The sequence below is a fragment of the Amaranthus tricolor genome, chromosome 2 (assembly GCF_026212465.1).
Source record: "Amaranthus tricolor cultivar Red isolate AtriRed21 chromosome 2, ASM2621246v1, whole genome shotgun sequence".
NCBI classification, from domain to species: Eukaryota; Viridiplantae; Streptophyta; class Magnoliopsida; order Caryophyllales; family Amaranthaceae; genus Amaranthus; species Amaranthus tricolor.
In genome coordinates, this window is record NC_080048.1 from 6,125,389 (window position 1) to 6,137,816 (window position 12,428).

The 12,428-nt window shown below is 33.2% G+C and overlaps 2 protein-coding genes across 3 annotated transcripts; one reads left to right on the forward strand and one right to left on the reverse strand.

Moving 5' to 3' along the window:
• Nucleotides 1–572: 572 nt before the first annotated feature.
• On the reverse strand, nt 573–6,011 carry LOC130802570 (uncharacterized). 2 transcript variants are annotated; one of them, XM_057666584.1, is made up of 3 exons: nt 5,630–5,981; nt 2,071–3,219; nt 593–1,792 (listed from the first exon to the last, which is right to left on the reverse strand). In XM_057666584.1, the coding sequence occupies exon 2, from the start codon at nt 3,205–3,207 to the stop codon at nt 2,674–2,676; it is 534 nt and encodes a 177-aa protein (XP_057522567.1). In that variant the 5' UTR covers nt 3,208–3,219; nt 5,630–5,981; the 3' UTR covers nt 593–1,792; nt 2,071–2,673. The 2 variants fall into 2 exon arrangements, 1 of the variants encoding a protein (XP_057522567.1); XR_009039777.1 differs by lacking the exon at nt 2,071–3,219 and having other exon boundaries at nt 573–1,792; nt 5,630–6,011.
• A 1,905-nt stretch (nt 6,012–7,916) lies between these two features.
• Nucleotides 7,917–9,698, forward strand: LOC130802578 (protein CANDIDATE G-PROTEIN COUPLED RECEPTOR 7-like). Its single transcript, XM_057666590.1, has one exon. It carries the CDS (start codon nt 7,975–7,977, stop codon nt 9,325–9,327), a length of 1,353 nt encoding a protein of 450 aa, XP_057522573.1. The 5' UTR covers nt 7,917–7,974; the 3' UTR covers nt 9,328–9,698.
• Nucleotides 9,699–12,428: the final 2,730 nt, after the last annotated feature.

Genomic DNA, 12,428 nt, shown 5'->3' on the forward strand with positions numbered 1-12,428 from the left:
GCTGCATATACAGTAATTTTTGAACAATCCTTATCTATTATTATTATTATTATTATTATTATTATTATTATTATTTCCTTACTAATATTACTACTACTATTACTTTTATATAAGGAAGTAAAAATAAGCTGGAATTGACCTTAATATTTGAAAGTACTACATTATTTTTTGTTCAGCTAAAACTTAAATATATTTTATACATTATTAGCTTTATTTCAAAATTTTGATTATTTACTTCGTAGCTTTATAAATACACAAACGTAGAATTTAGCAAAGTAAGTTAAACCAAAGGAGCATTTCTTTAGTTTAATAGTTTAAATACTAATTAAAGTCTTTATCATAATAACGCAATTCAAATGTTTATATTATTAATTAATTTTAATAATCTTAATTTAAATCTTAGAGTTTAAAACAAATTAAATATCCTTGTCCTCGAAACTTATGGAGAAGGATTTTGTATAAAATAAATTAAATATCCTTACAGAAAACAATTCTTAAATGTCATTCAAAATCAAAATCAAAGATAAAAAAGAAAATCATCACTTACTAAAAATTTCAATTACACCGCATAATCAGCGACAATTTTGAAAATTCTATAATCACTTGATTTCTAGATTCAAGAATTAGAGTGAAGGTTGATCAAGTCTTTACTCTAACTTGATTTCTAATATCAAGAATAAAATTTCACAAGAAGGCGAATAATGGTTCAAACCTGGAAAGATCTTCTTGAAAATGATAAAGATTTCTTTGAACTCTTGTGCAAATCGACTCTCAAATTAAGTTAAAGTCCTAAAATTCAACCCCCAAAATACCTAATCCATATTGATGATTCTTACTAACATAAACATATTATAAACTCAAATATCATATACAATATAAGTTCATTCGTTCACCAATCAAACTCGACTTATTTCTCATAACCTCTTCAAATTTATATATATTTTGTCAATCTCCTAAATAAAACATTCTCCTTACTCACCTTACTCATGAAACACAATAACCAAAAGATAACTCTATAAAGATCCACAATTTACCCTTTTCAAGTAATGAATATTTAATTCCCTGTTTTATTTTGGAGTAAAGGAGTAGGTATACAGTTAATTAAATGAGCAGCAGCTAAAACACTTTCACCCCAAAAAATAAATCGGTAAATTTGCTTGAAACCTTATTGCCCTTGCAACATTCAAAATATGTTTATGTTTTCGTTCTACCCGACCATTTTGTTGAGGAGTCCCAACACATGATGTTTGAAATAAAATTCCATTGTCATTAAAGTAATAACAAACAATTAAATTTTGTTCCGTTATCACTTTAAACTACCTTAATAGTGTGGGAAAATTGTCTATCAATCATAGCCACAAACGACATAAACATACGAAACACCTCTGTTTTATCAATAATCAAATAAAGCCAAATAGCTCGAGAAAAATCATCAACAATAGTCAAAAAGTATCGTGCATCACAAGAAGAGGGATGTCTGTATGGTCTCCATAAATCACAATGTACTTTTTCAAAGATCCTAGAAGTTTTTATTGGCACTTAAATTAAATTTTTCTCTAGGATGTTTAGCACGAAAACAAACTTCACATGCTTTATTCAAACTACCCTTACAGCTAAAGACAGGGGGAAGAAGCTTCACTACTTTTTCTGAAGGATGACCCATTCGCTTGTGCCATAAATCCAATGGTGAAGAAACTGCATTGACCGATGTCTGTTGTATAGTTTTGTCAACGTCAAAATAGAAAAGTCCATCCCTCCTAATACTCGTTCCAATCAGCTCCCTCGACGGGTCCTGTATAACACAAGTAGTATTAGTAAATTGTATAGTACGATTTAAGTCATCAATTTATTGCGAAACCGAAATTAAATTACAACTTAATTCCGGAGCAAAAAGCACATGTTTAAGTAATAATTTGTTAGACAAATAAACTGATCCCTCTTTTGTGGCTATAACGGATTTTCTATTTGGAAGACCCACGGGACAGTTAATATCATATACATCAAAAAGTCACAAATCTGAACAAATTACATGCCGTGAATCGATGATCCACGAAGTACGATCAAACTCACCAGTCAACCTTTCATTAGAGACTTTGGTGTTACAGATAAAGACGGCGAGAATCTACCATTGCTCCGGTGTAAAAACTTGCGAAGGAGGTTGCTGTGAATTAGCCCGTGTTGGGGGCTGAGATGTGTAGCCGTTGCGGGAGGTTGTTGCGTTTGCCCTGGCGGAACTGCTGCCGCGGCCTTTTCCGGTGGTGGTGGTCCGGTTTCCACGACTAGCAGCATTCCCTTGTGCCTTGGATAGATTCGGCCACCAATCCGAGTACCCAATTAATTCAAAGCATCCGGAAATAAGATGGCCTGACTTCTTGCAATGGGTGCAATGTAAGTGCGATATGTCGGGTTTGTCACGGTGGTCTGGCACAGACTCTGATCTACCACGTCCGGCTGACGTTCGGACAGCGAACCCAACGGCGTCAATTGGCTTGTCTTTCGGCACGGTTCTTGAAAGTCGAACTCGCTCATCTTGAACCACTAATTGATAGGGTCGGTCAAGTAAAGGTAGTGGATCTTTGGACAAAATATTAGCCCGAGTCTGAGCATGATAATCTGGGTATAACCCCATAAGAAATTGATGCAGCCGAGTATTTTCCCTTCGCTTCTCATGCTCTAATCTCGCGGTGCAAGAGGTACAACACGATCAACGGAACAAGTAATTAAAGGTTCGTAGTTGTTTAATTCTTCCCACTTGCCAAAATATGTGGCTACGGACATAGTTTTGGATTGCTCACACTTAGCAATCGTAGAGTGAAGTTGTTGTATTCGCGGACCATTGACAATGGAATACCGTGATTTGAGAGTCTCCCACAACTTTTTAGCATCTTTATATTTTGGAAGCATGGCCTTGACCTCGAGGTCAATTGTATTCATAAGCCATGAAATTAACATGGCTTGAAGGGTATTCCAATCGTCTTGCATACATGGAAGTACAGGAGTAGTGATTATTGATCCATTCAGAAAAACAAATTTATGTCTTGCTTCCAGAGCAGTTTGAATATCATTGGCCCATTCATCATAATTGTCACCACGAAGACGAGTTGGAGTAATGAAATCTCCGGGACGATCATGGGGACCGAGATAATAAGGAGAAGTTGAGTCTATGCGCGGAGGTGGTGGTGGTGGTGTAGCTTGATCACCGGCCATGGATGATTAAACCTTTTTTTTTTAAATGGTAAAATATTCCTGAGCGATTGATACCATGATAGAATAATTTTGAGGGCTCAATTCATCCCCAGCATTCTATTGATTGACAAAATATATAATACAATGGTAGTTTCTAGATTACAATCACCCAAAAAGGTTATGATCAATTATTCCCTATAGTTAAGGAATAATAATCTCTAGGGAATATCTCCTAATCATAATAAAGAAACTTATCCCATAATAAATATTATCACAAAATATCCTAACAATTCGCTTTCTTGAGTTCTTTATTCATAATTTAATTTTAATTTTTATAACACTATTGCTTCATACTTGATTATAAATTCTTTATAATCAAGTCTTTAGTATTCAAATGATTTCCTCACACATTCTACTTACCCAATACCCTTTATCTCAAGTATCGTTATTATTCATTGTTTCTTTTATTCTTTCTCATATTTTACATACAAACAATAATAACAAAAAGACACTTGTAAAAAGAATAATACTTATGAACAATATATGCATATAACTTTTATTTAGTATAGTCACTCAACATATAATTTGTAATCATTTCAACATCTTTACTTAAATCTAACTCCAAGTACTAGTCATTACAATTCACAACCAATCTCATAACCTAAACTATAAAAATAAATTCGTAAAACGACTCCCCAAAATCATTTACAAAACCAACTGATAATCAACTCATTATTTAACTAATTAAAATCAACTTATAATCCCAAAATAGCATATAGTTCATAATCAACTAATATAACCACTTCGAATCAGCCTACTTTATCATACCCTTAATGTAATGTGTATTACTAACTCAAGTGAACCATTTATTACACAAGTAAAATAAGTTAGTAATACTCGATTCGTACTTAATTTTTCACACTCTAATTTATAGCAATAATCATAGCTTTTAATTTCGTTTATAATATAATCCCACATTTAAACTCAACATTTGTCACTAATAAACTTGGCTCACAATCCCAACTAACAAATACGACTCATGAGCTAATTAACAATTTAAATAACCATCCAAATTTAAACAATTTTAACTCATTATCCCAAACCAATACAAATCATATACCATATCCTAGAAGATCAACTTATAATCCAATCCAACAAAATACCTCATCATCCAAGTATCCAAAATCCCAAGCTCGTTATCATAATCACCCTTAATTCATCTATGGCAATCTCATATTCGAATTCATATTCATATTTCCCATTTCAAGTTAAACCCCGATAGCAAAATATACTAAGTTATAATAACTAATTCGTAATCCTTATTTAATCTCTGATTTGCAATTACCATATACATTTTAGTTAATTTTGACAAACGACTTATGTATATCCATTCATAACAAACCAATTCAATCGACACTAAGCTTACAATTGCTTCAAGTCCAAAATAATGGTTTGCAACATAATCAAACACCATTAGTATTTCCATACCACCTTCCATCAATTACTCATTTGGAAATTTAACACTTATATACTTTCCATCTAAAACTAATTTAATTTGAGCTCGATAAAGTTGGTTTTGGGTGGGGGTGTACCTCAAGATTGTTGGAATAACTTTATGGAGGTGACTGACGATAGAGCAGCTTGTCTTCTATATCTGGTGATTGAGCTGAGATTCAATAAGATTATCAAAACTAGCTTAGACTTAGTAATCAAGTTGAAAATAGTGGAAGAACATCAATTTTAGTAACCTCCAACTTAACTTGATGTCGATGAAATTGAAGCAGAGCCCTAATTAAATTTGGGGGTTAGAACAAATTGAAGATACAAGTGAAAAGTGTTGCTAACGGTGACTCAAACTAGCAAGCACCATTGGAATAGATGAATATGGGTCAAAGAGGCAGTCTGCAGGCGCGGAAAGCTCCGCGGGGCGCTGAGTACGTTCTGTCTCCATTTCGCGGCTCGTGCAGTTTCTTTTCACAAGAGGTGTCTTTTGGGACGGTTACCTTTATTTGTGGTCGGTTATTTGTAGATACTTAGGCCTCAAGTTGTCTTTTAAGATGCTTTAATATATATACCCCTCTTGTTAGTATTAGAAAATTATGATTCACAAATTGAGAGAGATCACAAGAGAGACGTTATAATTATAATTTGTGAGTTGATTGTAATTCATCTTGTAAAATCTTTGCGATTATTGTGAAATTATTTGTTCTCGGTGCCGGTGGACATAACTATCATATTGATAGTGAATCATGTTAAATCTCTTGTGTCATTTTCTTATTGTTTGCATTGAATTTCTTATTATTTCATAATTGTTCATCGCCTTTATTTCCGTTGTCGCACAACAAAAAGCATCCAAATTAAAAGAACCTAAAGATTAAAATTGTTGAAATGAGTATGAAAATTTAAATCAAAATTAATAAGACAAGGGAAATAGATGGAGTACCAAGTGGAAGATGGAAAACCATGAGAATATGGGATGTTGAGCAAAGATGATGATGAATGAACAAGGGGTGGCTCTGCCTCACAACTGACAGCATGGAGAGGTTCGGTGCACAGGGGCAACTGTCGGCGGCACTGCCGGCAGAGATGACACAAGACAGGAATAGGTTAGGTTGGGCTTCGGTGGTTGCCGCGGTAAGGTGAGAAGCTCGGTGGTGGGTCTGCGCTGGTCCGATACCATGAAGAGCGAAAGGGTGGAAGTTCTGGAAGAGATGAAGGTAGAGAACAGAGAGAGGGTTTATGAGCCTTCATTTGGAAGAATGTAGAAGAAGGATAAACATGAATTGGGTTGGGATTTCACGTGAAAGCTTCTGAAAAGCTTTGTTTTTAATTTTATTTATTTATTTTTTTAACTTCCCTTTTCCTTTTCTTTTTATCCTTGTCTATTATTATTATTATTATTATTATTTCCTTATTAACATTACTACTGCTATTACTTTTACTTTTATAAAAAGGAAGTAAAGATAAGCTAGAATTAACCTTAATATTTAAAAGTACTACATTATTTATTGTTCAGCTAAAACTTAAATATATTTTATACATTATTAGCTTTATTTCAAAGTTTTGATTATTTACTTCGTAATTTTATAAATATGCAAAAATAGAATTTAGCAAAATAAGTCAAACCAAATGAGCATTTTTTTTAATTTAATAGTTTAAATACTAATTAAAGTCTTTAATATAATAAGGCAATTCAAACGTTTATCCTATTAATTAATTTTAATAACTTTAATTTAAAATGGTAATTTAGGAATTTAAAATGACGCCTACTACAGGATGGCTACGCTCTCATAAGATAACCTTTTAGTTTAGGCAATTACCTCTATCTATCAACCTTGTATAAAAATAGTCAATTTAGATAGTGTTTACTCTAATTGAAAATTCACCAGCTGTCTATCTCTTTTCTTAAACCATGTGTTAGCAACCAGCAATGTATGAGAATGTAAAATCAAAATAGACTCTCCTTCTATAGTCTTGGCTTCATAGACAAAACCTCAATGAACGTAGCCACTACGATTTACCCCTACATGCCCATTCAAATCACCTTCGATATATAACTTCTCATTCGTTGTTATGTTTGTACCATATCATTGAGATCCTATTAGAATCTTTTTTGAATTGATTTTCTCTTATCATCCTATTGTTCTTTTTCGATACTTGTACTACATCTTTAGATGTTTGTCCATCTATAATAACACCAACTCAATTTAAATTTCTATCTTGTTCCAAGCATCACAATTAATATTCGCGCCCTTTACCTACTATCATTTTGGCCATATCTTTAACCAATATTTTCTTTTGTAGACAATAAATGTTAATTATCTCATTTCCATGATATCTAGCAATTCTAAAAACCTACCAGTCAAGCTCTCAATGTTCCATGATCCCATTTTTAACCTAAAACCTTTGGTTTTTCTTAACCATCTATGCTTGATACCTTATCCGCCCTTGCTCATTTTTATACCACAGTGGGGCAATGTGGCGCGTCATCTTTAAACGACGAACAAGAATATTAACTTGCTCTTGCTCATTTGATACAACACTCTAAAAATAAGGTGCGTCACTTCTAGACGATCTAACAACCATTACAAAATTTCACTACACCTATGCCTAATATGTCCAGCACGTCGGTGAGTAGGGGATGTCTCATGCCCCCCGAGAATTAATTTTTGGTTTATGATTTGTATTTGGAAATTTATAATAAGTTATAAGCACTAACCGTTGATGTTTGACAAAGTTTATCTCGATCTATGTATTTAAGAAACATATTTTTAAATATTAAACTGTGCATATTACGAATATATACTCCCTCTGTTTCATTATACTTGTTATATTTGACTTTTTACACAACTTAATATATTATTTTGATTATTTATTTATCAAATTATAAATTACTAAAAATTTTAAAAAATTAATATTATAAAAAATAAAATTAAACTATTCAAATAAGATCATACTTTACTATATTTTTTCATGTATATTAACCCAATATATAAAATGAGATTGTTAAATAATATAAAAGACCGTAATACAACAAAATTTTCGGAATAGCCGAAGTATAACCAAACGAATAGAATAAAACACGTGACTGAGGCAAATGTTTTGGCGCTACACCATAACACCACTTCCCCTTTCCCTGAATTTTAAATCTTTTGTTTTTCTTTTTTAAATACACGTGTTGCAAATTTTTGGCGCTTGTCATTTTTCGAATTCCCGAGTTTCCGCATCTCTAAAAGTCTAAACCAAAAAAAAAATCCTCCATTAACGAACCTTAATCATCTCCCAACAATGGCGATTACCCCCTCTTCCTTTCTCCCTCAAATCCTCCTTCCCTTCCTTATTTGTTCTCTCCTTCTCCCTCAAATCCTATCGGAAATTCATTTCACACAAATCCGCTCCAATTCCCATCCCATAATCCCATTCGACGAATTCGGGTTCACACATTCCGGATTCCTTAACCTCAACGTTACTCTCCTCTCTCTCCGTCTCCATAACCTCCAATCCTCTCCCATTAATAACCCTAATGATCTTTCTCTCCTCGGATTCTTCCTCTGTACCCGCGATTCATGGTCTCACGTCATCAATCAACTCGACCAAAACGACATCGTTTGTCCCCTTCAATCAGACCTAATCAAACCCGTTTTCACATTTGATCGTCTCAATAATGGCGGTCTTACTCATTTCAATCTCTCTATTCAAATTACAAACCCTAATTTATATGCCCTCGTTTTCTCAAATTGTATCCCTAATCTTCAAATCTCCATGGATGTTCTTTCGTCAATGTATAATTTGAACCCCAAAACCAACTCCAAATCTTATCTTTCTATCGGTAACTCTAATCTACCTTCAATTTATTTCATTTTTGCCCTAATTTGCGTAACCTTAATTGTCATCTGGGTAATTACTCTATTATCAAAACGAACCAAAATTTTTCAAATTCATTTCTTCATGCTTGCTGTTCTTATATTAAAAGCATTGAATTTACTATCAGAAGCTGAAGATAAATCCTTCATCAAAAGAACAGGAACTGCCCATGGATGGGATGTTTTGTTCTACATTTTCAGCTTCCTAAAGGGGATTTCATTGTTTACTTTGATTGTTCTAATTGGAACTGGTTGGTCTTTTTTAAAAACCTATTTACAAGATAAAGAAAAGAAGGTTTTGATGATTGTGATCCCACTTCAAGTAATTGCAAATGTTGCTCAAGTTGTGATTGATGAAACAGGGCCTTATGGTGTTGATTCATATACATGGAAGCAAGTGTTTTTGCTTGTTGATATTGTTTGTTGTTGTTCTGTGTTGTTTCCCATTGTATGGTCTATTGAGAAGCTTAGGGCAGCTGATAAGAGTGATGGTAAGGCTAAGGTGAATTTGATGAAATTGACATTGTTTAAGCATTACTATGTTGTGGTAATTTGTTACATATATTTCACTAGAGTGATTGTTTATGGATTGGAGACGATCACGAGTTATCGATTCGAATGGACTAGTGTTGTTGCTGGTGAATTGGGGACTGTTTTGTTTTATGTTTTTACGGGGTATACTTTTAGGCCGAAACCATGTAATTCGTATTTTGTGATTGATGATGAGGAAGAAGAAGCTGCTCTTGAAATGTTGAGGATGGATGGAGGGAAATCTTAGACAGTGTCATTTGATTCGCTAAACAAAATGAAATATGATCATTCTCCTAAACTGCAAATTAGCTAATGAATTATGTAACAATATCTTAGATCATTCTCCTATTGGTAATGATTTTGAATTCAGATGCTCGATCTTGATCTCATTTGTTGAGCTCCCTAGCATAGCAATCAACCAACTTGTTGGCACTAATGTCTTGTTTTAACTATACATATATGTATGTTTGTTTAGTAAGCTAGATTAACATAAGTTATTGTAGGAATTTGATAGAATATACTTCTATCTATTCTATACTCTAATACTTCTATGATGAGACTTATAATTCTTTCATTCTTTTATAATTGTGGTGTTTTTTCTTGTTAGTTGTAACCTTGTTTGGCAAAGCATGTATTTTTATGACTGTTTTGTCTCTTGCTATTCTCTTGCTCCAATTATACAAACATCAGTATTATTTTACTCAATTTGACATACTTAATTCAACGGATTGAAGTTGGCCAAGAAAGTCTAGCCTATTTGAGCCCCCTTTCTATTTGAAATCGACCCAACCCTTATCCAATCCATTATACACGTCCAATTACAATATAACAATGTACTGTAGACGATCAATGATCATGGAGTCGAGAAGGATTTACTTCCTTCCATCTCCTCCTTTGAAGACTATATATTCCTCTGATAAAATGTATTCCTTTGAAATCGTCGGCTCAGATACCATGATATATTCGCTATTGTGTTTGTAAACAAGACCTATACAAAAGAAAAGTTAATAATACACAAGTATAACTAATTTCTAATTTCTGATAAGAGTAACCCATAAAGCTTATATATTAGTCAATTTTTTTTCTAATATTTTAATGTGGGTTCACATGTGGGTTAATTTTCAACGTATATAACAAATCATATTCCTTAACATGATATCAAAAACCAACATACTGACCTTAGATATGAAACAAAACTTAAACTTTTAGTCCAAGAGTATTGATCACTTACTATGAAGCAAGTAAATTTAGAATGATAGCCCAGCTCACACATAGAAGTGTCCAAATATCTTTAAAAGAGGATGTAGTGTTAGTCAACAAGATCTCAGAGTAGGTTTGGCCCAAAAGTAAAGACACGAAATAATTGTAAATTATAGGCTCCTGGCTCCTGAGTCCTGACTACAATTATTAAATGGAACTGTAAACTGCTAGTCTTCTACTCATTTTGTCACTGTACACTTACATAACTCTTATGTAACTTATGACTATAAATTTAACACTAAGTTTATTCCAATTAAGGTTTCATGCTTGTTTGTTTCATAGATTTTGCTACATTAGACATATCAATATCAGATCTAACACATTACAATTGTGACAACATTTTACGTCCCAATCCCTTTCTCTATGGCCCGAAAAACCCAAGAACGTTTTCGAGTATGTTAGCTACATCGACTCGATATCGACGATTTATTATGTTGATTGTAATCCATACAAATTACCAAGTCTCTTAGGATTCCTTTGAAAGGGAGATAATTGAAGTTAGTGGGACTCAAAATTGGAGAGGTAATGAAGCAGCAAGGGCCCCAAAGTCACAAGAAATAGGCCCAAGTTTTCTCCTCCCTGGGATTATGGAAGAGAAGAATAGGCACAAAACAATTCCATTTTCAAAGTGTTTGAATGCACAAAATAAATGTTTTGGCCAGAAGCCAGTTGTTTCCTTCATGGGTAACACATTGATATATTAATTTCACCTGGGGGTTCACAAAAAACACAATTATATTTTAGTTGAGGGTCCATTTATCCCATTTCCAAATTTCAAAGGAAATTTTGTTCATCTTGTCCTTCATCTATACAACTAATTAGTGCAAGAGTGTTTTTCACCAGAAGTATTTATTCGGGTCATTTGGTTGATTTCAGGTTAAGTGTTTTGGGTCGGTTTGAAATCGGATTTTGTATCCGCATTGATTTTTACATTATTTTAAATTCATTTTAGAGTCGGGTTCGATTTCAAAGTTAGGTAAATATCGGATCATCGAATCCGTTTTGAACACGTCTAGTTTTCAACATATTTAAAGTGTACGACCCTTCAAATCCACCTAAATTAAGGGTCTTAAATATTAGTTGAAATAAAATTTTTAAACTACTCCTATTAGTTTAAATTTCTTTTGCTTTAATTTTAATCACTTTTCTAGCTGCTATGAGCGAAAAATTTGAAACAATTAAGCAAACTTTTAAAAAAATAAAAAAATCAACTTCGGGTAAACTTTATTATAAAAATAAGCATTTTTTATGTCCTAGCCTAAGGTGTTTGTTCGCAATTACTAACTGCAAACAAACATGATTTCCACTTTTTCCGTCCCTTCTAATTGCGAACAAACCTCAAGGCGATGCAAAAGACTTTTTTCTTTGTCGTGGACACTCTCTATTTTTTTGCAACTAGGTTGCTCAGTGAAGATATTTGGACATTAGACCTAAGCCATGCTAGAACCGCATCTAAACATGTTTTACTAAATTTGCACACAAAGAACAAATGATCAATGGATTCTCTTATGTCACCACAGAGTAGACAGGATTATTTGGGGTTACACCTAGTTTGAACAGGCGATCTTTGGTCTTGAGTTTATCGAGGAATGCGAGCCATAGGATGAATCTCGTCTTAGGGAGAGCATGCCTTGATCAGACCAACCTTGCCCAATTTACCTTCTTAAGGGAGGATTGCAGCGTTTGATACATCTTGCGAATGGAGTAGTTGTTTTGCTCCATCAAGTCCCATAGTTTATCTTTTACATTGCAGATCTTCTTAAATGCCCAGTTAGGGGTAATTGGTGGATTAAACAATTTTCATTATTATTATTGTTATTATTATTATTATTATCATTATTATTATTATTTATTGTTTTATTTAATTATTTTATTATTATTATTAATGCAATTTATTTGGTTGGTTGTACGTCATTATTTAATCACAAGTATTGATTTTTTTTTTTGGTTCGAATAGTCACAATCATAAAGGAAGGTGGACCTAATATTGGACCCCTTAATTAAGTTAAAGTGAAAACAAACACTTCACTCTTTAGTCTTTAGCATTATTTTGTTAGCAAAATCTCCTATTACATCTTAAGGTGGGCT